A 27,049-nucleotide genomic window follows, 5' to 3' on the forward strand; every position below is an offset into this window, starting at 1 on the left:
TGTTTAAATCGGACCTTCAGACCTTCGTAAGAGGCAGCCTAACAGTGATAGATTTTTTTGTTGAGCTTCAGTCCATGAAAAGTACATTAAAGCCTTGAGCTGAGCCGTCTTTCTGAAGCAGCAGTTGGGTCATTACAATTTGGCAGGCACTGAAGATGCATATGTGATTTTATTATCGAGTCCACTTAATTCATCCCGATCCTTCAAAGGGGAAGGGATCTAAAATTCCTTGAGCATTTTCTATTATGTGCTAGGTGCCTATATATTTTGTTTTATCCTCATAACAAGCTTTTGTGGTAGGTAATATTTCCCCAACATTAAACATGATAAAATTGAGGCTTAGAGAGTTTAACCAATTGGGTCAAGAACACATAGTAAATGATGGAGTTTAAGACCAAACCAGACCTGTCTTACACAGAAGCCTATGATGGGTAGAGTACATTGGAGGTTAAAAGACAGAGATGTCTGCAAGAGGCAGGCTGATAACACAAGTGATTAAAATGGAATGGGGTATAAGAAAAAATTGCTTTTTGTTGTTTATTTTTCTTGAATCGATGGCCCTCTTGATCTAGCTTTTGTTGAGGTTCAGAGAACTTGCTAGTCATATGGTGATAAAACTATTTCTCTTTCCTCTTTATCCTACTATACAAAAAAAAAAAAAAAGAAAAAAAAGAAAGTAGCAAGGAAAACATGATAAATGGCAATCAACCCTCAGCCTTTGCATCTGACAGACAACAGGGAGTGGTGGAGATGGTCATGAACTGAAGAACCTGTGCCTTTTTCCCCAGCCAACCCTGACCTTTGTGTTTTTGAAATGTTATCCCAGTGTTGCTAAATCTTACCATCTTCAAAAGAACTTAATCTAACTATTCACGAGAGCCCTTCTGATTTTTAAATGCTGAAAACTAATCCACATTTAAAAAAAAAAAATGCAACCTTTAAAAAATAAAAATTATATGCATCTGAGGACCTGGTATAGCTAGCTGTACACTCTGAATTTGTAACCTCTGCATTATGCAATGCAATTAATAAGTACTACTGGGGAAAAATCATCAACAGGCAAATATCAAACCCAGAACAGTTTTCACTACCCTTCCAAGAAGTGTGTCCCCCAGATCTCGTACATTTGTGTACTATACCACTCTGGGGGAAGGCACAGGACTCCCAATCCTCTCTCTGCCCTTCACCGGTGTGGAGATGAGATGTGTGTGCCATGGACCCTTGGGTTTGAGATGCCCTGAGCGCTTGTTTAGATGCCCTGAGCACTTTTTTCCACCACTGGCATGACCCCTCCCAAATCAGGTATTCCCTGGATAGACCTGGTTGTCTGGTGAGCAAAGGTGGTATGCCTCATCAGCAGTCATCATGTGGCCATTTAATCAGAAATGCATCCAACAGTCTGATTAAGGAAGGCATCTCTGCTTGTAGATAGCTTTCTAAGGTGTTTGCCTTTAGGTATTTGCCTGCAGAAAGTTTCTTGAAATCAGTACAAAGTAGAGTAGCAAGAAATATTTCTATGTTTGAGAGTTTGAGGAATTTTTTTTCTGTATTCTTTCAGATGAGGTTTGGTGGATAGATTTAGTTACACCCATATAATTCCTTGTCTGTAACACTATTAGTTCATTTTCTCTCCTTTAAGTTTTTCCTTTCTTCTGACCCATAAACACTACCTTAAATGACTCACAGGTATCACTGGGCATGTGTGTGACTAGGTAGCAACAGTAAAGCAGGTTCACAAGGCTGAAACATGGCTGCTCCCGCATCACTTGGATGATGTTTTCCCTAATGGACTCTGGACCTCTGGACCAAGGTCACATATAAGTGCAGCACAAATCATTGCCTTTCTAAACAGTTAAAGCACTTTTCCTGCTGGAAGAGATAGGGTGCCTACCACAGAAAGCAGGGGAGTTAGCCACGGAGCACACTTGGGAAATAAAGGATTTTATTTCTATTTATTTTCAGTCTATAGTTTTCTAAACCCAAAAATGTAATTGGGGCATTATCAAGGAAGCACGTGCCAGGGGATATGGAGAGGGTCCTTTGTGCAAAAGAGAAAATCTTCTCTAAGATTTAACTTGTTTATGAACCTTAGAAAATGTTTTCTCTTTGTTTGTGCATGTTGAGCTCTGAGAGTCCACCCTTACGTGCAAAGATTTTTGTCTTGGCAAAATTAGTGAACTTTTAGAAAGACCAGCAGGTTGATAATCTGCTTTTTTTTTTTTTTTTTTAAACCAGGTATTTCCTCTTTTTCCCTTTCACTGAATTTTAGTTTCATTCCAACAGTTTCAACCTTCTAAACTCCCCGGATTCCTCCTTACTTCCATATCTTCATCCACCTAAAATAGGTCTTATTGAAATGCACTTTTTTCCAGCATTGGCCTGACCCCTCCCACATCAGGCATTGTCTGTCCTGAAGGGCACACGATGAATCCTCTGCCTCCAGTCACTTGGGCAATTTGTCAAGGACTGACTGGGGATGTTTATTGGGAAATAATAAATGGAAATGTTCTTTATGTCTTCTTAATTTAGGCAACTGTGTGCTTGTTTCTCTTTGTCTTTTATCTTAATTTATTTTTGTTATGAGAGTTTTTCGGGGCCCCATATTTTTTCAAATTGCTGTCACAAATATCATTTTTTTTCAAGTTCATCACCACCCACCAAGCTCAGTGATTCCGTCCGTGTCCTACAGATGAGGAAATTATGCCCAGACTATTTGTCTCAGGACCTCCACTCAGTGAACAAGTAGAACTTATAGCCAAGTCTTCTGACTCCTTTTAGCTCAGAGGGCTATTGGCCTTCTCATAATACCAAAGTGGAGTTTACACTCTTGAACACTGAATGATGCTGAATTTATTTTTCTAACTTCTCATGGACCCCACAAAGTGCCCTGTGCCGAGTGTATGATCAGTACATATTGGTTTGTGAAACTTCTAAGACTTGACTCTGACTTATGCAACATTGACTTAGAGAAATAAAGGCATTGTTTTAAGAATATAACCATGTATCAAGAGCCTCAGTTTGGCAAGTCTAGTGAAAATTGAAAATGGATGGTCATTATTAGTACAGCTTACTCAGAGGTGGCCCTACGAGACTATGAAGGGGGGATGGCCTCCAGAGGGTAGGGCTCGAACGTTACTGAGCAGCAGTCACTCACTGCACTGAGGAGTATAGGGAAGGCAGGAAAATGAAACTGAGTTTCTCTGGAAGTCTGGCATCTTGGATACTTCAAGGGTTCAAATGGTGTTTAATGGGAACCAGGTGGTTCAAGGAACTGGTAATGTGAAGGAGTATCGACCTCCAGGACCTCGGAGTGAATCTCGTCCAAATAAAGAAGCATGGTGGGTTGACGGCCTTTATGATAGAAGACTGAACCTCTCACCTCCAAGTCTATGGAACTGTTCTCCTTGGGCCGCATGGGCTTGTTATATATCCTGAAGACTGTTCAGTAGACTATGTGAAATAAGTTAATGGCCACGGTCACCTGTGATGTAGTCATCATCCACATTTTCAAAAGCATTCTCCCAAAACAAAATCATGGAAAAAATTGAAAAGCAGTAAATGAAACATGGATGGAGATGTTATACTCTGCACCAAAGTGTGGCTTGGTGACAAATACAAAGATACTTTTCATCGTTGTGTCAGGTGCTCAGATGAACATTTATTGAACCCCCTATGTGGAGAAAGACATAGAAAATAAAAATGCATTCTTTGCCCTCATAGTGTTCATGGTCTAATTGGGAAAAGAATCATTTCATTAAAGAAAATTGAAATGAATCAACCCAAACAATTGATTTTCTTGTTGAATAGATACTGGAGAGGTTGTGATAAAGCTGGAGGACAGAGCCAGTTAATCAAAGCTAGCTCGTGTAGAATTGTATTCAGTGCTATATACCTGTGCACACTGGCTAGTGAAGCTGGACGATCTGGCAGAAGGAAGTCTCTTCTTGATATAGGAAAAGGAACCTCATGCAGCTTTGGGCTGAGCCAGGCCTAGGATATCTGTTCTGTGTTTGGGTCATTCCTGTTCAGTGATTCCCTAATGACCAACAAGTTGCATTCCCTGGAGCGCTTGTTGACTCTAGATCATCCTGATGTTTGATTCACTCTGGAATCTATAGTTCGTTCTAGTCAGGTCTGTGATTGATTTACATTCCTGAGAGAACCTTCTGGGGAAGTGAAGCCTCAAAGACTCTGCTGACTGTCCAGGGATTACCCAAGGGCTGGATTAGATCTTGACTACAGATGCCCTTCCATGGACACAGAGGGGCCTAGAGTCTCCTGAGCCATTCTCATTTTACTAAAAAAGCAGAGAAGAGGGTCATAGAAACTAGCTTTTGAGTGTTTAAGTTCTAAGGTCTTTTTCAAACACAGACACACATGTACATACTTACATGGGATCACACACACACACACACACACATACACACACACACACATATAGAACTCTTTGTATAACATTGTATTCCTTAGGCTTTTGGAGGAAGTCTTTTAGCATCTTTATATCAATGAATAAAATTTTTGTGCACCCATAAAGAGGAGAGAAAAGAAGGAATGTTTGTGCCCTTTAAATGCCATAACATAAATATGTCTTCATATTGTATATGGATTTATTATTAACGCCATGGATAATTTGTGTATCCAAAGCTGTGACTGGCTCCCGATGGCTCAGTGTATGCCATGTCTCAGAGGAGCGATGGCTTCCTGTTTCCTCAGGGTGTTTCCCCCATTTTGCTGAAACTTACTCACTTTACAATTCGGTGGGGATAATGAATTCAAGTAAAATAAGATGTATTCTCTAATTGTTCTATCAAAAGAGCAGGAGGCTGTGAAATCGTTCTCAGTGCTGGTACATTGGATGTCTTTCCAAAGGCATGAATCAGCTCCTTGTGACATGTTTTCAAGTTTCCCATTTGGGTTATTGTCACTAAACTCACCCGGGGCTCAGGGAAAGCGTTCTTCTTTTCACACTTCTGCTCAGGTGTCCAGATTACTTTCTCCTATAGTGACTTTGACGTTGTCACAGAAGCTAGCAGGGCTGCCTTCTCCTGATGTGCTGCAGTGGTTTAAATCTAAGGGTATTTTTTGTTTGTTTTTTTTCCCTCTGTTGCTTTTATTATGGTGGTTGGGTCAGAATCATCCTTTTGAATTAGAAATACTGATACAATCCAAGGGAGAATGTTACAGTCGTGATAGTAGACAAAGAGGAGAACCATAAAATATCACGTGGATAAAACACCTAGCTGCACACTATCTCCAGGGCACACACACCAGCATCCCTGTGTGCAGACAGATACTGGTGATATATTAGAGTCTGCTGGCCATTTTGTTTACGATAACTAGGAAAGGAAAAATGAACCCCTATTTCAGTGTGCTCGTCCCAAGATGATGACACGGTAGAATCTCCTCACAGGTAAACCAAGAGAGCCTAGTTAATCACCATTTATCACTCAAGGGACTCGAGTGTCTCACAGATGCATTGGAGCCCCAGAGACTGAGATACTCCTTGGGTTGCGATGCTATTCTCTTTTTCTCATTCCATCTAATGTAATAAACTGCAGTCCTGGCATCGGAGTGATGTGTGCTGGCTTTTAGAGTCCTGAGCCTTTAACATGTGCATGATTCATTCCACAGAACTAAATAAATTTTCAGAAAGAAATGTCATATCATTATAATTTTAATAACTTTACAACTTCGCTCCATCTCCTCCATTACACGACTATTCCTAGCTACCATCATTTTTTGCCGGAAGCCTCTAATTTATTTCTCTGTATCTGCAGCTGCTCACCTTCAAACAGCGTTCTGTTGAATTGATTTTAGTATCTACACCACTCTTCATGGAATCTGAGATAGATTAGTTGATGCCTAAATTGGCTGAATTTTTATATGTTTTTGTCTTAGTTTATTAGAAGCTCACTCTATTTACCAGGTAATAGTCGAAAGAACAGGAACAGGTTCCCTTCCCATTTGACCTTCCCACTCATACTTGAGTTCTTCTGAATGCTTACACATAAACTATTGCTCAAAAACTGAAAAAAAAAAAATCATAGCTTGCCTTAAATTATGCAAGTTTCCATAACAGGGGTCAGCAAAATTTTTCTCTAAGGGGCCAGAGATTGACTATTTTATGCACGTAGACCACATGATTTCTGTTGCAACTACTCAACTTTGCTTTTATAGTGCAAAAGCAGCCAAAGACAATATGTAAATGACTGAGCACAGCTGTGTTCCAATAAAACTTTATTTACATAAACAGGCAGTAGCCAGATTTGGCTCACAGTTTGCTGATTCCTGCTTCAGGCCAATTTGCCTCCTACAACTTTTGCATACCCATTCTACAAAGGCATCATAAAAAATGCAATAATCTACATCATATTTTCTGATAACCCCAAATATTGAATCTCTCAATTCTAAAATGTATATACTATTTTGTTTTTCTTTAGCTAGAAAATGGTATAGAGGTTAGACTGTTCGTCTGTGGGAGTGACTGAGAATGCTTTACTTATTAAACCAAAAATTATTTGTTGGTGCTTGTTTTCACATAGGTCCATCCACCTTGAAGCCATAATGTTAACTCAATCTGTCACTTGAAAAGTAGGTAAACAGTAAAGCACTCTGAAGAAATGCTAAAGGTTTCCTTGCAACTACAGAGTAGATCTTGAAAGGTTACTGGCTGTTTACTGGTGTCTCTTCCCTAGGGGAATTCCTGCTTTCTAAGAGAGGGAGCGTCTTTGCAGCCCATTCACAACTGATCATACATCTTCATGGAACTGACTAAAATTACCTAGTCTGTGGTGAAGAGTCATGGAACTAAATTGGAGTTAGAACTATCAGCTAATGTCACTGTACACTGGGAGACTTTCTCAGGGGCTACTTTCCTCATTACTATGAGTTAAAAGAGAAAGGGGTAACCAAGACCGGGTTGGGAAAATGACATGGGGCATGTATTTCAGACTTGCTGTTTTCTGGCTGAGTGAGCTTTCATTTCCAAGTTTGCATCTATAAAATGGACACTTGAGCACAACGTAGAGGGGGGAGGGGTGTCCGAGAGATGATCCACATATGCTCATTGCTCTCCCTGTGCTTTGAGGGCCAGACCACAATTTTTAGATGCAAGGTATTGAAATTTATATGTGTGTACACACAGGCCTGCATTGGTGTCCACATGTGTATTGTGTGTGTTGTGTGTACATGTGTTATATACATGCATACATGCCTTATAGAAGGAGTGTTGTGGGGAATACGTTAGAACAGATGGGTAAATATTTGTAGAACAGTTTCTGTCATGCAGTACACGCTTTATGGATGTTTGTTGAGTGACTAAAGCTTTGTAGTCCTTAGTGCAGAGTTTCTCAGTAGTGGCACTGTTGATATGATGGGCCAGATATTTCTCTGTTGTGTATTATCTGATATTAAGCAGCATTCCTGGTCTGTACTCACCAGATGCCACCCCACCCCTAGTCGTGGCAACCAAAAATGTCTCCAGACATTACCACATGTCCTTGGGCACAAAACCACCTCTAGTTGAAATCACTACCTTGGTGGAACCAAGACGTTAATATAAGGAAGTGGTTCCCAGACTTTAGCAAGTACCCAAAGGGCTTGTGAAGAAACTGATTGCTGGCCCCACTCTGCAGTGTTTGATACAGAGGGTCTGGCGTGAGATCTAAGACTTTCTATTTCGAACACTTTCCCAGGTGATGCTGCTGTTGGTGGCTCAAGGCCCACGCTTTGTAAACCCGTAGGTAAGACGTGAGATGTTCTGAAAAAAATTATGAGGGGTTTCAAACGTGCTTCCTCATTGTGAGGATGACAGTGTTACTGTGAGCACAGGGCTCAGGGTCTCTTCATGACGGTCTTGGGGTGGTGTCCTCACAGCTGTGGTAGAAATCGGGGGCGGGGGGGAGAGCCGGGCATTATGGGAGATGTTCTGCCTGCACTGGGTTTCAGTCGGCACTGCCCTGCCAGCTGTCACCTGAATCCTGCCAGGAGACTGCTCCAGGTCGTGGTGTAACACTGGGCCTCCTATGGAAATGAGCTTTAATGTTTGCTCTGTCGTCAAACTTGACTACCAAACAAGGCAGTGTGACATTGGGGTCTGGGAAGAGAAGTGAATGCTCAGAGTAGGTCTGAAGCACCTGATCACTCAGGATGGCAGTCTGTGGCCAGTGACTGTTAGAGCCATGGCTGTGACTTGCCTCTTATTTACTTGCACCAGCTGTCTTGTCCTTCCTTGCTTCCTCCCTTCAGGTCAGAGTTCCTGTTGTCCTAAGTTGTCAAGTTGTCATCCCTGCTTTCTCTCTCTCTCTCTCTCTCTCTCGCTCTCGCTCTCGCTCTCGCTCTCGCTCTCTCGCTCTCTCGCTCTCTCGCTCTCTCGCTCTCTCGCTCTCTCGCTCTCTCGCTCTCTCGCTCTCTCTCTCTTTGCTTATAGTTAGAGATGAAGCTGTCTTGAGCTATTTATCAGTCTTATCTCTCTTGGCCCGCTGTTAGTATTTCAGTCTGTGGATCTAATCCACTTTAATTGATTGACCTCACACAACCAGACATCAGCAAAACATCAGGGAAGTGCAGCTGCAGGCAGGGGGAGAAGTGGAGGCAATTTTGCTGGGTGGGTGCAAAGGTCATCGAGACCCGTGCAGATTTAGGAAAACAGAATTCGTTTCCAAGTCATTTAATGTGAATTTTTCCCGGGACAATCTATACAGATTCTGGAGTTGATGGTCTTGAATGGGAGATGGTCGTTTCAAACAGGGAAGCATTCTGTAGGTGCAAAACCCACGTCCCCACTATTATCACCAACTTCACCCCCCAACACACCATTCCCGTCATTGTCACATCATCCTTTGCAGAGCACGTCAGAATTTGCCAAGATTTTATTCATTTCTTTGAAGTACCATTTAGCACAGATATTCTTCTTCTTGTTGTTGTTATTCTCCTTTTTCATACCAATAGCTTGTGATACAGATAGTTGAGGAACCTGTTCAGGATGACCTTGGCACCAAGATGCAGAGCTTTGACTGGGCTCAAGTCTTCTGATTCTAAATTTTAAAGGCTTCTGGAGCTCAGAACAGACATTTTCTTCTCCCTGGCCCTTCCTGTCACAGCCACACTGAAGCTCCTCAAGGGAAGAGACTGGGTCGTTGTCATGGCAGGATAGTGAAGGACCAATGCTCTCCAAGCTACGTAGCTGGCATCTTGTCAATTCGGGTGATTCCGGATGGGCTTATCCTCTATCTTAGACTTGTTGAGGGAGAGACCTAATCTCTCAGAGCTCTTCAATCCTTTAATAATACATGGCTCTGAACACCCAAAGTGCACACTCAGTGCTATTAGCAAACAATTGTCCTGGGTCTAGAACAAGAAGACCATTAATATTGAAAGAATGCACTGATGATTTTCGCTGAAAGAGTTAACAGCCACAAAAAGAGCCCATAGTGTGTCCTTAATGCAGGGTGTTTTATCTTAGAGAACCTCAATAAAATCCTCTCTCAGCCAAAATTATCTTATTGAATCAAGTAACGTGTACCTCATCTTTTTGTATTTTACTGATTGCTTATATAAAGCACAATGAGACTATATGTTTTGCCTAAGATTTATTGCCAAAAAGTCTGAATATGTGTGACCAATTCTCTACTTTATCCTATATTGTTCAAATCCTATTTAGCCTCCCATGGCATAAAAACTTATTAGCACTTTTTTTTTTCTACCACAACCACACATTCTAATTCATTATTAATTGGTTCACTTATCCATTAATTTAACAAACATTTACTAGCACCTGCTAGGATTCCTTTATTTGAGATACACACAATTAAGTTAAGCTGTCTGTCTAGGTCAGGCAAACATAAAATATATAATATGTAATCTATATACTATCTTATATAAATAATTCCAATTGCAGCATGTCGTAAATCTGACCAAAATATAACATGGTAGAAAATCCATGGGTTTTAAAGTCAGACAGACCTGAATATGTCTCCTACTAGTTGGAGAATTCCCAGTTATCTTTTTAACTTATAAAATCTGAAGAGTAACTGTGAGAATTCAAAAATTATTTGCTGAGCGCCTACTCTGTCCATCAAGGTGGTGTGTTATGCTGCAGTTACAAATAGCTTACAATTTTTGGTGACATCAACCATCACACTTTGTTTCTCAGTCATGTTCCATGTCTGTTGCAAGTTGACTTGCTGCCATCCTCACTCAATGACATGGGCTGACAAGCCACTGCCAGGAATTTGCTTGGTATAGGGTTGAGAGAAAGTGGGAGAACTCTGGTGGATCTCACACCAACAATTAAGTGCATGGCATGAGGTAAACAGCACCACTGGTGACTTTATCTACTATGACCCAGACTTTGAAATGGGTAAGGCAGACCTGGCACTGTCTGAACCCAAGAGAGTTCACATTTATGCTGTTCTCCTTGCATCATTGCCTAGCACAATTCTGTGGGAAGCCTAGAAGTTAAGATATTGAGAGCTGCTTCCTTTGCACATCTCCCTGGCACGCATTTGAGAGTTCCAGTTGTATTTCTGTCAGCTGCAATTTTCTACAATAGTGGAAGGTGCATTCTGCCTTCCCCGGGGACACTTGGGGATGAATGAAGTGATCGCCTTCAGGGAAATCTTTATTCCTGAGGATTTTTCTTCTCCCTGTGCATTTTTGCTGCTGAAATCTGACCCCAGTGTTGGTAGCATCTCTTGGGTCACTTCCACAGCAATAACCATGATATGGCTGATGGAGGAACAGAAAACTGGAACCTGACTAATCTGAGGAACCAGGTGGGCTCATAAACAGTCATTATTGGTGAAGGATGACTTATTGGCTATTTCAAGACAGCTGTTTTCTGCACCATTCAGTTTCTTCCTGCATGCACTTGAGGATTCTTTGGTAATGTCTTCTGATTTAGCACTTGTCTTTGTTTTTAATATTGAGGAAGAACATCTATTGAAGTGATTGCCTTCATAGCAACTTTAATGGTGATGGGTATGGAGTTATGAAAATTTATAGTCACGCTGTTTTTGCAGCTACGCTTTGCTTGTCTTGGAAGGGCTTATAAAAGGCACCAAGGAACATGAAGAGAGAGCAACTACCAAATTGTGACAAGACATCAACTTTACAAATGTTGTTTTTTTAATGTTCTGTTTGCTAAAGTTTACGTTTCTTTTCACACTATTTCTTGATGACAGTGTGGCCAAACCAACAGCTCTCCAGCTCATGCTATTACTTTCAACTACACAAATAAGGGAAAAGATGACTGACATTGACTGCGGTCCCAAAGTAGGTACAGACGCTTGCCAGGTGTTTTATACATATGTGTTCTTCTAAGATCCTCACAACAAGCTTCAGACGTAGCCATTCCCTTCCTCCACACATCCCTTTTTTAGCAGGAAAATCAGAAGTTAAATAACCTGCCCAAGGTCAAGCAGTTTTCCGAGTCAGAGGTGTTATTTGAATCGTGCTATGCTAAAACCCGTGTTCATCCTTTTGAACCAATTGATTTGTCTAATTATCAGTGTTACAGATGGTCAAATGATTAGATGGTTTCTTCTGTTGATCTCATTTATCCCTTATATTTGTATAATATTTTACTATTTATAAAGTACTCTCATATTAATCTTATTATTTCAGCCTTGTAAGAGCTCTATGAAGTATGTAAAGCTGGTATCTTGTCTCCATAATATATTATCAACAAATGGGTCAGAAACGTTAAGTGACTTTCCTCAGGTCAGTCAGGGCTAACTCCAAAACCAATGTTTTTCTCTCGCATATCTTCTCCTCTCTGGACACATGAACCAGCAGAGTTTATTTTCCTGGCAGCTGAGCGTGATGGATTCTAACCTGGTCTACTATATGGCTATTTGTCACAAGGCTTATAATGAACTGAGACAAAGCAGTTAGCCACAGATTATAATGCCGCTGTGGTCCCATGACCAGGAGGTTGCAGTAATGAAATTTCCTACGAGGAAAGAGACCACATCTGCGGCCTAGCACAGCCACACTCACCACCACAGGAAACAAAATGAAACATTTGAGTAAGGGTCTCTCCTGACGTGGGCAGCGTGCTAACTGGTATAGAAAGACCTCTCTGAAACAGTGATTACAGTGGCGAATGTGTGGCGCCTCAGATAAGGACCAAATATTTATTCTGGCAGAGATTAAATCTTTTCTGTCCCCGAATCTATTATGGATCTTGCAAAGAATCTTCCAAAGAATATATCGCGCTGATCAGTCAGCTCACTGAACTAGAACTGGGCTTTGCCACCGCTGTGGCGGAAAAGCTACAGAATGCTGGTTTAAAGGTCTCTCTCCCCTAAAACTGCTCTCCATCCAGGATTAATTAGTGACTCAGAAGTGAGTTGAATCGCCAGCAGTCCTTTCCATGCATTCAGGATTTATACAATGGTTTCTCAACGAAGAACCATGGTGCTATAAACAACCCACATTTGTGGGGTGGGCAGAGGAGAAATGGTGTCTGCAGTCATGGTTTCCTAACTCCCCCAGTCCTTGCATTCTGCTAAACAGATTCTGACTCAGGTTATTCTAGCTTTGCTTATTTAGGGACGAGGGTGACTAAGTACCAGCACACACACACACACACACACACACACACACACACACACACACCATTAGAAATGAATGCCAATTCTTTAAGCAAGCGAAAGCAGAAAAGCCATGCTGTTTTCTTCTGAATTCCTAGAGAGTTAATGAGTAAGAATAAAATGGATCATAATATTATTAATTGTGGGCATGAAAAACACACAAAAAATCCTGTTCGTAGGTTCATGTATCCACGCCATGCATCATATTTTAATGCTAGGTACCGTGTAGTGGTGGAAATGCAGAGGTGAAAAAAATAAAATTAGGCAAAACTGAGAAAATAACATCACAATAAACAAGGATATTAGAAATCACGAGTATATTTAGTCACCGTGTAGGGAGGCAACAGAATTTTTTCCCCAGAGAACAGATGTCATTTTGCGTTGTGTGCTATGCGACAGAACACAAAGGAAGCGATGGTGTCCGGCCTGTATCAGCATCCATGCACGCTGAAAGCAGGCTGTACTGATCAGCCTAGACTCCACCTTTCTAAGATCAAGACTCCTGGGTACTCGTCCCTCCTTTGGTTGTGCACAAGATGTGTTCATGTACTGAAGGAAAATTGGCAGGTTGAGAAAAGCTGTCTTTTGGAAAAGTAAGTGAAACATACCAAACTATATGGAAACCAGCACCTGAAATGTCACCAGAAGTTTTAATTGATTGGCTTGCAGCACAGTGAGTGCTTAATCAACATTACGTTTATGTGCTGAATGAATGGATGAACCCAATTTCTAAATCTGAGATTCAGTGAAATCTTTCCGACACCTTAGTTTATGTGGATTCTGGACTTCTTTTCCCATATCCTTCTCTTTCTCCTCCTCCTCCTCCTCCCTGCCTCTCACACCCCTCATCCCATTACTCATTCTCCTTCTTCTCCTTCTGCTTCAATTATGAAACTGAGGGTAACAAAGACTATGCGAGCAAATGTTGTGACTCAGCCTTGTAGAACATCAGAATTACAGCTAAATTAAATTATCCTTGAATGTCCAACCTATTTCTCAGCCAATAAGTCGGACAGCTAGAGAAATGGAGAAAGATGTCTGCCTTCTCTCCTTGCTTCCGTCCCTCTGACACTCTGCGTGCTGTGACACCTTGCCAAGAGGTTGCAAAAGACTGATCATGTCTGATCAGGAAGGTTACTTTTATGTCTTATCAGAATACTAATTCCAACTCTTGGTTGTAGCCAATTATTAGAGAAGAGTAAGAGTTTTCATAGCATTGTTATTTATGCTTGAGCATTTCACTTCCCAGGAGGTGGATGATGTCACCACCACCACCACCACCGTAGTCATCACCTTCATTACCACAGTGTTAGTCTTCTGGCATCCACTGTGTTTTCCTCCCAGAAGTCTTTTGGAGCCAAAGAGACACCCTCTGCTGTGTAACATGAAGCTATAGCACTGAATAGTATATCTGTATTTAAATTAATCTTAGGAGTAAGGCTACAAGTATGGGAAGGGTGACAGTGATCTGACTCTGAAAGCACCAGCTCAGTTTCACTGGCCTCTACTGAGGATACATTTATTTTCTTTGTGTTTTTGACCTACGGGAAGGTGTCATCAGGAGTTGCTCCATGATGCTAGTTCCTCTGCTGTTGATTCCTCATGATTCTGTACCCAGCCCCCTGGCCTTGACCCAAAATGTGCAAGCAGGTTTCTTTCATCCTAAATCTGAACTGTGAGGAGATCTAGGGTCCGGTGTCTTATTAGCCTCTCCTAGAATGCAGGCCTAATTCACCTCCCAGAAATGAACTTCGCAGTGTCACTCCACAGTGACCAGGTAGTTCTGTGGTTCCAGCTTTGATAGCTGTTGAGGGCAATCAAATGACGGAACCTGAGCAGTGCAGCCTGTGAGAACAATCTGGGTAGATTTCTACCTGTGGTTTTTATCTTTAGGATGAAAGCCCATGGAGAAATGTAGGCTACTGCCATTAACTTCATGCTGCTGGCCCCCTCTGGGTACCTACACATTCATTGTTAGTTGGAGGATCAACTCTAAAGGGAGAAAACCTTGTGGTTATTGATAACTATGCCTTTTGTGTTTCTTTATTATAGGAACAGGGGAAAATTGGAGTTGTCTTCAATATTGGCACGGTTGATATCTCCATCAAAGAGGAAAGAACCCCTGTAAATGACGGTAAATACCACGTGGTGCGCTTCACCAGGAACGGCGGCAACGCCACCCTCCAGGTGGACAACTGGCCCGTGAATGAGCATTATCCCACAGGTACATGTTTTGCTCTCAGGGACCATACTTTTTTTGCTTTCCTAGTCTTACTTTGAAATGGTGGTTTTTCTCATGACCATCCCCAAATCATAAAGCACTAAATATTAAGCACATATTCATGTGTTGTTTTTTGTTTTTCTTTTCTTTTTGATTTTGTATGGGAAGATAAGTTCTTTTTTAGGACTTGATCCAGTGTAGGGAGCTTCTGGAGACTTACTAACTATGCACTGAACCTTTTTTGTTAACCCAATACTGCCTGACTGGCTCATACCAAAGACAATTACTGTAGGTTTCCCAGGGCACCGCAAATGATGAACAGGGAAGGGAAGGGACTCCATCTCTACCATGCACTACTGTCAATCATCATGGAATAATCCATTTGAGATCTGGATTTTGTGGTGTGATTTAGCCGAAGGTACAGGTGGCCAGAGATTGCAGAAAGACTGTGAAAGGAACTTTACTAAACTTGAATGGATGAATAACAAGTCAGAGCAACAACTGAGAGAGAAAAATTAAGGGTGGAATTGCATTTACTTAGTTGACTTTGCAATTTTTTTTTTTTCTTTTTCCATTTTCGCTAAGCTTGCCGTGATATTCAGAAACTGGTCCTAGTAAGTGTTTTAATAGCAAACATGCTGGTGTGGGAGGGAGAGGGGTTAATCATCTGTTTACATTTTATAGTCAAAGAGCATTTGCCAACAAACTCCCAAAGCCAGATGGCCCAATCAAGGGCAATGGGAGGAAAGGTTGCCTTCTTTAAAAGAGATCATTTAAATAAGCCCTTAATGTTCCCTTTCATCTCGCACTTCTCCCAGGAAAAGAGCCCTGAATCCTGATCATAAATGTTCTGGCCAATCAAAAGTAGCTGTGCTGCTGGTTTTTTCCCCAAATAGCCAGCCTTCCTGTGTCTGTTTGAAGAATTACGGTAGCATCCACAAACAGCCTACAAGACTCCCAAGTTATTGAAGCAGAAAGCCCCGTTTACCCATTTGCCTACCCTCTGAGTCTCCACACACTATCCCGTCAGCCTTTGCAGGGAGTCTCTTGTCATACTCTTTGTACTCCTTAAATTAAGGCACAAAAATGACCTTATGCAATTATCTTTGATCCTGTGAAGACAGCCAGAGATGTTAACAGCTACTATGAATTTTTATCGTCATCCAAATTCACTAGACACTAATAGACCTGATTTTTAAATGCTTCTTGCTTGAACTCTGGTGGTTGGGAGGGGTGGGGGATGGGGAGAATCAAAACAGCCGGAGATCTTAAAAGCTGTTTATTTGCTCATAGGAAAAAAATCAATGTCTCTCCATGTATATTATCATTGGCCCTGCTAGTGTTGCTGTAGGGTTTGTTATGTTTTTACAAGGAATTTCAAAGATTTCTAAACTGATGTTAACCACTTGCCCTGAGCTAATATAGTATCTGGGAGTTTGCTGCCCGCAGTAGCAGTCTTTTAATGGTCATTTGAAAGCCACGGATATGTAAGAAACCCAGTGACCCTTGCTGTGTGCTTCTTTGTATCTTCAGTTCCACATTTTGTGTTACTTCCTATGTTTCCAAAACAGGGGGAAAGAAAGCTTTCTTTAATGGTATTGCGTCCCATTGAAAACTATTATTACTAGTAACTGTTGGTAACTGTTATTTAGTAATTATAAGTGTTATTATTACAGGACATGATACACTATAACAGTGATAAATATGGGCTTTGGAGGCAACTGGCTGGAGTTGGGATCTTGGTGCCATCAGCTGTGAGCCAAAGGCAGGCTGGATTACGACCTTGAAATGCCCTAAACACTGATATATCTGTTGCCTTTCTCCACTTATAATTCAAAATATAACAGTAAACCATAAAATAAGTGTAAGAATTTCTAACAATTCTGATTTCTCTTCTTGATGTTTATTGTAATGCATTAAAACTATACCAGATTCTTTCTCCCCGCATTCTTATGTTTTACTCTGTTTTCTTTGTTCTCTAAATAAGTGCTTATTCTTCCTTTTAGGTGATCCAGTTCCAAACTTTAAGCAAGTTATCTAACCTCTTGAGCCTCTGTTTCATAATCCATAAAATGGGGAAATGATAATATTTACTTTCCAGGGTTAATGTGAAGATTATGTGAGTTGAATACATGTAAAATGCTCAACATAATGCTAAGTCAGTTAAGTCAATAATCAATAAATATTACCTATGAGAACTACCAAACATTTGGGTAGCATCTTTTTACTATTACACATTCACTGCTATGGATTACTTAATTTTGACTATTAAATTGGATAGAGTAGATATTTTTAGTCTACATTTCAAATTTAAAAAAAGACCCAGGGAGATGTTGTGTGTTTCATAAAGTCACATAGTAAACGAGGGACAGAACTAAAACCAGATTCTCCAGTTCTCAGCTGGGCACAATTTCCACTATTGCTCCCATAGCCATTTGGGGGACATTTTGAAAAGTGCGTAGATAGAAATGAGCATTATTCTTCTTGTGTCGTTTTAGGTTTGTCCTTTTTTATTTTTATTTTTTAAGTGCCGTATTACAAAGGTTAATATCAATAACCACACAAAGGTAGTTATTCAACAAGGTAGAGTTGAAAATCCTATTTTCAAAACAAAAAGTTCTTTTAGCTGTGCTAAAAGATTCATTCGTGATGAATGCAAGCTGTCTGCTGGCCAACAATGGCCGTGTGCTTCCATGAAGCCGTGGAAAGAATACTGAGTATTTAAAGGAGTTCTCATGATACTTTGTTGCCTAGACTGGAAAGCCGTATTGGAAAGTGCAGCATTTTAGTTTTACATTCCACTCCTTCAAGACTTCCTAGGAGTGGCTCACCTTTGGAGCTTTGGATACTTAATTTTCTTTTGCTTCCGCTTCCCTGTGCAACTGAAAGTCTCCATTGAATGAAATTTAAAGCGTCATTAGAGCAACCTGGCCATGTTTAATAAATCTGTATTAAATCAAAAGCTCAAAATACCCCCTGTATTTGGACATCAAAACACAAAGCCACCTGGTCCATCTTGACATTGTTTCTACAAAAGTGATGTATTCAACTTTTCCCAAGCTATTCTATGTTATTGATAGTAATAGAAAGTATAGAAACCATCCAGAGGAGTGCAGTTGAGCTACTTGTCTGTTGCTAATGATTAAATAGTAAATAGAGTAGCTCCTATAGAATATTTATGGAAGTGATCTCATTCTGAAGACATGCTCTCAGGGTATTGTTCCTACTCAACGACTCCCTGTGCATCAGCATGAATGGGTCAACTCCAGAATCTTTTCATGGGCTTTTATGGGATTTTATGCGGCTCTACTGCAACATCCCACTGTGAAATATTTAGAAACCAGCTGGGCACAGGGCATGTAGCATACATGCTCTTTGTGAATCAGGAAGGATCCACAATGAAAATAGTTCTATAGCCATCAGAATCTTATATCACTTACTTCTGGGAAATAGAACTCAAAAGCAACGTCATTCTTTGAACCTGAAAATAGAAAGGCTGAGGAACAGGAGAGGGACATAAAAGACGACTCAGCCCAGAGCTGGCATCCAGGCACTGATAAATGTTCCTTATGAAGCCTCTGATTACTGTCTTAACACAATGCAGTGGTGGGAACCAGGGAGGGGAGGTGAAAGGTAAGTTGAGCATGAGGAATTAATTTTAGCCCCAGCTCTAGGCCCCCTGAGAGGCTGGGCTGAATGGGATTGTTAAAGATCTGGTCTCTGCGGTGAGTGGGTGGCTGGTTGTGTCATCAGGGCCATTAGAACCCTGAGCACGGTACAGTAAGAGGTTCTCCAGGTCAGAGCCAGGCTTCCTGCAAAGTGAAGACTGATAAGCAGCTCCCATGTGTAGGACTTTCCACCTTCCTATGGCAGGTGGTGCTGAGGAGAATAGGGTCTCAGTTCTTTTTCTTTCACTCTTGATATTGCGTACCAATTCGGTTGAAGTGTTCTGGACTGGAAAGCTCTCCCTCAGTCAATAAAATGCCCACTGATAACCTAAGCTTAAATCCTGTTTGACCACCTGACTCAGGACATGAAAATGATATCGAAGAGGCTCCCTTTCTCAGACACTAGATTGGAAAACTCCCTCTTTGTATTTGAATGTGTCCGATTCCACAAAACCTTGTCTTAACAGGGATTGAACGTAACAACACTGTTATAGTGCTTACTGATGCTCAAAGTGGCACCGGAGCCTTGCTCGATTCCCTGGGGGAACAGCGTTTGGTATGAGTATTGCCACCAAACTCACATTAAGGATACATCATTGAAGCTCTGCGAGGCTAAATGACCTCCCCAGCATCACACAGCGTAGCGGATAGAGCCAAGATTCCTATCCCGGTCTTCCGATTCCACTGCCTCCCATTTGCTGCACCGTTCTCTATTTCTCAGAGTCATGATTTTATTGATACTGACACTAGTTATTTTTTTGGTTTTGTTTTTGTTTTTGTTTTTCCATCAAAAGTATTCTCAAATAGAAGTCCCTGCCTGGACTAGGTCAGTCAGCAGGGTTTCTCCACCTTGGCACTCTTGATTTAGGCCTCGGTAATTGTTTGCTGTAGTGGGCTGTCCTATGCCTTGGAGGATAGTTAACAGCACCCTTGACTGCCACCCACCACATGCCAGTCGCCTGTCTCCAACACCAAGTGTCTTCTGGGAGGGCAAAACCATCTCCTGGTGAGAAGTACTGAGTTAGAGAAAGCCTGCAACCTATTTTATTGCAAATGCTTATTGTCCTTTTATAGTGTAGACAGTATACATGGGGGGGTCAGAGAAGTTTCTTTGTGCACATCTCATCCTAGATTCCTGAGCCTGTGAAGGGTTAAAAACAAGTCTATGTACTTGGAGAGTGCTGACATTTCTCAGGCCTTGGGTTTTCATTATTTCCTAACCAGGAGGTTTTCTTTCCTTTTCTTTCTGTCTTTGGCTACAAACATTTGAAGCCTTGCCAGATTTGCAGCACACATTAAAACAAGCCCCATCTACCTGCTTATTCATCCGTTCAGGACTAGTGTTACTTTCAGTTCAATGGGGGGAAGAAACATAGATCGTGAAGTCCTGTAAAGAGAATGAGAAGTATAAATACAGCCAGGGAGGAAAGCCATATTTGAACATGATTTTCCAGACTGCAGAGATGTAATGGCAACTGGAGAGAGGCTTATGTAATGAGTGTGTTTGCACATTGCTAGGTATACATTTTAAAACCATCTTATAAAGAGGTTGGTGCAACATTTGGTCACCACGTGCATCAACTAATCAGTTACACCAGTGTAGCCCAGATATTTGCACTGCTAAATCGTCATTCTTTTTCACTGATCAGGAATGACTTAGGAGGCACACGCAGGTGAGTTTCTATTTCCAAGGGACTTTCAACTTGCTGGGGTCGGTCTTCGGTGAAAAAAATGTTTTAAAAATCTGAGAGTGGGAGAGAGGGGAAAAGGGAGAGAGGAGGAGAGAGAGGGATCGAAGGAGAGAGGGAGAGAAGCTGTGTTCTTTAACTTGGTTGCAAATGCGATTCTCCTGGGAACTTTTAATAAACTGCGGGCGCTCAGGCCCCAGTTCCAGGTCATCTAATTTAATTGGTCTGGAGTGTGGTCCATGGCTCAGCAGCAGGAGCGACAGCATCACCTGGGAGCTTGTTAGAAATGCAGAATCTCTGGCCCACTCCAGACCTACGGGATCAGAATCTGTCTTTTAACAAAGTACCCCGGTAATTCATGTGCAGAGTAAAATTTGAGAAGCACTGGTCCCGGCATCAATATTTTTAAAAAGCTCCCAAGTGATTCTATATGCAGCTAAGTTTGAGAATCACTGGTATTTAGAAAGCAAAAAATGTGTCTGTTTCTCCTTTCAGACTGTGCTACTCAAAACGGTCACCACTAACCACATGTAGCCACACTTGCAATGTGGCTGGTGTGACTGAGGCCCTGAATGTTTATTTTCATTGTGCGGTTATGATGTCCTAGGCCCTGAGGGATTTAAATACATTTTCTCGTTCCATTCTCAGGCCAGCACAGTAAGGCTGGTGGCTGGCGACTGGCACTGCACAGCGCAGAACTGGAGGATTCTATCTCTTACTTCCTTTTACCTGTTGTACAAAGCGTACATCTTCAGTTCCATCATTAATAAATGGATGGGCAGGTACCTTCATATACCTTCTGAACTCATCGAATGTATTTTGTCATCACACAGTCACTGGGGTAATAAATCCACTGGATTCACGGAAATGTTACCTAAGAGATTGCAAGAAATAGCAGATGCTACCGTCTCTCGGCCAATTCATCCAGATGGTTATGGCTGCCTCTGTTGGGCATTTATTAGGTTGGTGCAAAAGTCATTGTGGTTTTTGCAATTATTTTTAACCTTATAGACTGCAATTATTTTTATGGCAGAGTAATATTCCATTGTATGTGTGTACCACAATTTCTTCACCCAATTGGTTTAGAAAGACAAATATCGTATTAGATTTAACTTGTATGTGGAATCTAAAGAACAAAATAAATGAGAAACAAAACAGAAACAGACCCATAGATACAAAGAACAAACTGATGGTTACTGTTGGGTTGGTGCAAAAGTAATTGTGGGGTTTGCAATTATTTTTTATTTATTTGTTTATTTTTTTAAAGATTTTATTGGGGAAGGGGAACAGGACTTTATTGGGGAACAGTGTGCACTTCCAGGATTTTTCTCCAAGTCAAGTTGTTGTCCTTTCAATCTTAGTTGTGGAGGGTTCTGTTCAGCTTCAAGTTGTTGTTCTTTCAGTCTTAGTTGTGGAGGGTGCAGCTCAGCTCCAGGTCCAGTTGCCGTTGCTAGTTGCAGGGGGCAGAGCCCACCATCCCTTGTGGGACTCGAGGAAGTGAACTGGCAACATTGTGGTTGAGAGCCCACTGGCCCATGTGGGAATCGAACCAGCAGCCTTCGGAGTTAGGAGCATGGAGCTCTAGCTGCCTGAGCCACCGGGCCAGCCCTGCAATTATTTTTAACCTTTTAAACCGCAATTACTTTTGTACCAACCGAATACTATACACTCCCTTCTCCATGCACGTCTTATTAAGCCTTGCTACAACCCTTGAGGTCAGTGTTAGTTTTATTCTCATTTCATAGATCAGGAACAGTCCTAGAGACCTTAGGTACTTGCCAGGTTCCCAGCATGAGTGAAAGTCCTGGTATTCCAATCCAAGACCCCCTGAGTTGAGAACCCCAGTTTTTAATCATACTCTGCTCCTTTCATGGATTCCCTTTGATACCCTGGGACACTTGCCTGATGCAGAAATTCTGGTCTTAACCTAAATCTTGACAATTTAGAATGTTTCTCTCAAGTTAAATCTCTAATGTCTGCCAAGTTAGAAGTTAGCCCTTCCCATGGCCATTTATGACATCTGGCTTCCTTCACAACATCCTTTAGGCCTTTTGGGACTTCAGCAGCCTCTTACCTTTCACAATCCCGTTTTACCTTCTAGTGTCGTATCTAAGTAGACAGGAAGAGCCTTATTAGATGAAAGTCTGTTTTGCTGTTTAACAGCCTTGCTTAGGGATGGGAGAGCAGGGAGAGCACTTAGGTTTTTTTTGTTTTATTTTGTTTTTATTCTACTGGGTAAACCTTTCTCTTCTGTGAATTCCCAGCTACAAGGTGAATAGCCTCGCATCTTACAAGTTAAATACAGACACTCTTCAACTTACAATGGGGTTGCATCTCCATGAACCCATCCTAAGTTGAAAGTATTGTGAGTGGAAAATGCATTTAATACACCTAACCTACCAAACATCACGCCTAGCGTAGCTTACCTTAAACATGCTCAGAACATAGTTGGGCAAAATCATCTAACACAGTGAATACACTATGGAGTATCGGTTGTTTACCCTGGTCATGGCGGGGCTGCCTGGGAGCTGCATCTCTCTGCTGCTGCCCAGCGTGCGAGAGAGTATCCCCACGCACATCGCTAGCCCATGGGAAGATCAACATTCAAAGTACAGTTTCTGTTGCAAGTATCACTTTCACACGATCGTAAAGTCGAGAAATCGTACATAAAATCATTGTAAGTTGAGGACCATCCATGCAATTCCTGCTCTCAAACCCAGAGCCTTTCTCTCCCTGTCAGTGTCTCTTAGAAGCCGATGAGTATTTCAAGGCAAACTGTAGGCTCCTGGCTAATGCTGAAATTAAATATAACTACCCAGGAGACACAAAGACAAGACTATACAGTTGACACTTGAACAACACAGGTTTGAGCTGCACGCGTCTACTTATACATGGACTTTTTTTTCAATAAATACTGTAAAAGTATTGCTCTTCCTTATGACTTTCTCAGTAACACTTTCTTTTCTCTAGCTTACTTTAAGAATGCAGTATATAATGCACATAACATACAAAATATGTGTTAATCAACTATTTATATTAACGGTAAAGCTTTTGGTTAACTGTAGGCTATAAGTAGTTGAGTCAAAATTATACATGGGTTTTCAACTGTGTAGGGGTCGGCACCTCTGAACACCCCCCACATTGTTCAATGGTCAACGTAGGATGTGTGTGTGTGTGCGTGTGTGTGTGTGTGTGACAGCCTGTGGAATAGAAGAATACTTGGAATAGAGGGAAGGAAACCCACAAACACATGGCACATGACACAAGGCACATGGCCCTGAGACATTAAGCTAAAACACGACTCAAGGTTATTTATAAAATAATGAAATAACACACAAAGGAGCTTGTTATAATGATGAAGATTTACATCAAGTAATATGGTAGCAATTATAGTAAGGAAAGATATTATTGATCCAGCATTGATTTGTGAACAGGGCAGTGCTTTTGATCTAGAGAGTTGTTGAGCAAAAGAATAATTTTACTGGAAACTTCTATAGGACTTTATAAGATGCACAACTTAGACTTAGGTCCAGGTTTATGATTTTCTCATCTTTAGTAGACTACTTTGGTATTTAAAGGGGAAGATAGACTTTAACAAATTAAAAGCCACATGATAAAAATTTAACTATAAAGTTAAATATTTTACATATTATATAAAGTCTAGGGATTCGATGAAATAAATGAGACATTTGAAGGTCACTTCGAGGTACCATTTAACTAAGGAAACATATTTCTTAATTTCTATGAATAATGAGTTTATTTATATTAAGCCAAATCCATGGAATAATACTTTCAAGTTTAGAAATACAGTGTGGTCACCCTTTACATGATTTTTAAATTACACTCACTTGAGATAGTGTGACATAAATGCTAATAAGATCTTACTCTATGTAAGGCATCTGCAATTACACAAATTCTCCCAAATTAAAACAATCATCAAATATTGCATAATTTCAAAGCCAGGCTAAGTGAATTACAAGACTGTTAGTTTTTTTTGGTTTGTTTGTTTTTTGTCCTATTGTCACAAAGAAGCTCCAGTTTAGGTAGTACATAAAAACTCTGGCATGCAGAATTTGTCTTTAATTATGAAAACCTAGAATTATCACCCCAAGCATAGAATGCAATTACCCTATGTTGTTTTCCCTTTGCCCCAGAATTAAGTGAACATAAACTTTCCCAGCGCCCATGCAAGAGCATAGCTTTATTTATTGGAAAAGTTCTCTTGTTTCAGTCTCTTCAATTTAACTTTTGCACAAGGTTGCAAGATCCTTCTAGTTATTTAAAATCTGAAAAGGACATTTAGCTTCTCAGAGAAAGGTGGTACATAAATATCCAATAATAATAATATATATCCACATACACTATGTCATTTAAAATTCTGTAAAGCGCAGAGAGTAATGAAAGAGGCGCTCTAAACTGTAAATCACTCAATCGATAGTAATCATATTGCAGCGCATCTCAACGAGATAAAGACTTTCCACTCCTCTTAAATCCCTGTCAATATCCCAGCAGGTTGAAGCAGAGGGAAAGGAGGGTCAGAGGACAAGGAGAGAATGAGTCAAGGACAAAAAGGCATCTAATCTTCAGTCCATGCAGTTAATGTGGAATGGATTACATTCCCAGTCCTGTGTACAGTTTGCTCCAGGGGATGCGTTTCCTTTTCACATGGCGTTTTTGCAGCCTCACTGTAGTCCCTGATGACTTGTGTTGACCTGGATGGAGGGGTTTGCCAGATGCTGATATGCAGTGCTACCTAAGAACACTGAGGGACTAGGTCCATAGTTGGAAAAGGACGATTCAAGCCAAAAGCTAAAGGTCATAGCAAAACAAATGATAGAAATGCGTTGATAACGGGCCAGAAAAAGTCATTATAGTGCACTTTCAAGAAGCAGAAACACTTCAGAAATCTTTCTACTAACTGCTGTTGGCTTTTATATTAAAACATGTTATTGAGCCCGCGACCCCATCAGTGAAACGGGTTTGCATGGAGTTATCTCTTCATGCGTTCATTCATTTACCATTCAACAAATAGGTATTCAAAATCTGCTTTACGTGTAAATCCATGCCGTATGACGGGTATATGGATGGAAAGTAAAGCATAGCCTCTGCCCTTAAGGATCTTATATTCTAGTGGAATAGGAATGCATGTATACAGACGAGATAGTTTTAATGCTGAAATTTGATTGTGCAGTTATTAAGTGCCAGGCACTGCACTGAGTTTGTATATAATCTTCGCAATAGCCCTAAAAGGTAGAGAGTATTTTTATCACCATTTTACAAATGGGAGTACGCAGGCATGTAAGATTAACTTTCCCAGGCTCACAAGCTAGTATATGAAGACCCGGAACTCAAGCCTGTATCTCTTGGATACCAAATCTCATGCTCCAATGCACTACAGTGCACCTACAGTTTCAAATAATGCAAGAAGGTGCTTTCATTCAGGTGAGATCCAGGTTCAGTGGGTACACATAAGTGCCTGATGGGGCCTGAGGACCAGACAAGGGTGGGCATGGCATGAAATCTGGCTGTGACCTTCAGCTGTCTAAAACAATGCTAACAAACCACTCCCCTACCTAGACATACACAAGCATAAACTGTGATGTGGCAACCAAAACCTTTCACCCTGAGGGAACGAATTGGCAGGCATTGTTCAGACATTATTTCACTTATTGTAATCTGCCTAATAGCTGCAGGAGGGAAGTATTAATCTCCCTCTTTTATAGATGAATAAACCAAGGCTCAGGGAGTTTGAGCACATTTGTTGCAGTCAGAGGGCCAGAAAGTGTCAACACTGGGATTCTACACAGATTTATAAGTTAGTACACCCTGTTGCTTTCTGTTACCCCACTTTTCCACCCCTTTCACAGGAGCACTTCAGTTTACATTGTATATAGAGCTCAAATTCATTTGGGTGACACGTGTAGATACACATGGAAATTTACCATTGCTTCCCAGTGCATGCAGCACATGCTGTTATCACATTATTAAACATTTATTACAGATGTGCTTTTGCCCAATGCACCATTTGCGGTCTCAATGTTTAATTCAACTAGATTTGTTTTCATTTTAATCACATTACAGAAATGTGATTTTCTCAGAGTTCAATGGTGAAATCTTCATTTCAAATGCCTACAACTATCTGAGAGCTGTATATACTGGATAAGGGGATATTATAACACATCCTCGCATACAGGATTTTAGGGAAATAGCATTAATTAATAAGAGGTAACACTGACATAGGATGTGGATTATCACATTGAATTCTCCTCTCAGCAGTTTGGAAAGAGACTCTGTTATTATTCCCATTTTAGAGATGAGAAAACTGAGTCTCAGCGAGATTAAGTAACATACTTTCCAGTATCATACAACAAGTAGGTGATAGGGCCAACTTGGATTTGAATATTGAGTCATGGAGGCCCTGACACCTTTATTTAGAAACTTTTCTCTCTAAAAAGCCAAACAATAAATGTTATAGGCTTTTCAAGCTATAAAGTCTTTGTTGAAATTATTTAACTCTGCTGTTGTAGTGTAAAAACAACCGATGCACAATACACAAATGAATGGGCATGGCTGTGTTCTAATAACATGATTTACAAAAAAAAAAAAAAAAAAAAAAAAAAAAAAATGAAATGAGCCACTTTCGTCCTTTAGTTGTAGCTAGGGGATGCTTGTTCTAGGTCATGCATGTTTTGAAGCCTGTAGCTCTGTTTTTACTGATCCAGCAGCTTTATTTTGTGGATTGTCTCATTTCGGTTTAGAATAAAGGGAGCAGGATAATCTCTAAGTGGATAAATTAAATCCCAGAGACACAGAGCATAGTACTGCTACGTAGAGTAGTATAGACCCACAGGTGAGCTTAATTCAGGGTAAAGAAAT

The 27,049-nt window shown here is 40.8% G+C and overlaps 1 protein-coding gene across 42 annotated transcripts in view; it reads left to right on the forward strand.

Moving 5' to 3' along the window:
• NRXN3 (neurexin 3) overlaps positions 1-27,049 on the forward strand; it is a 1,515,532-nt gene that overhangs the window by 1,325,756 nt on the left and 162,727 nt on the right. For all 42 annotated transcript variants that reach the window (XR_012494578.2, XR_012494579.2, XM_074327130.2 and 39 more), the window contains one exon: positions 14,649-14,820. Coding sequence is in view for 40 of the 42 variants with exons in the window: in XM_074327130.2 (XP_074183231.2) it covers positions 14,649-14,820 (172 nt within the window). In the remaining 2 variants the exon portion in view is untranslated. The remainder of the gene's footprint in view (positions 1-14,648; positions 14,821-27,049) is intronic.

The sequence above is a fragment of the Rhinolophus sinicus genome, chromosome 3 (assembly GCF_057876585.1).
Source record: "Rhinolophus sinicus isolate RSI-liver-muscle chromosome 3, RSI-T2T, whole genome shotgun sequence".
Classification (NCBI taxonomy): Eukaryota; Metazoa; Chordata; class Mammalia; order Chiroptera; family Rhinolophidae; genus Rhinolophus; species Rhinolophus sinicus.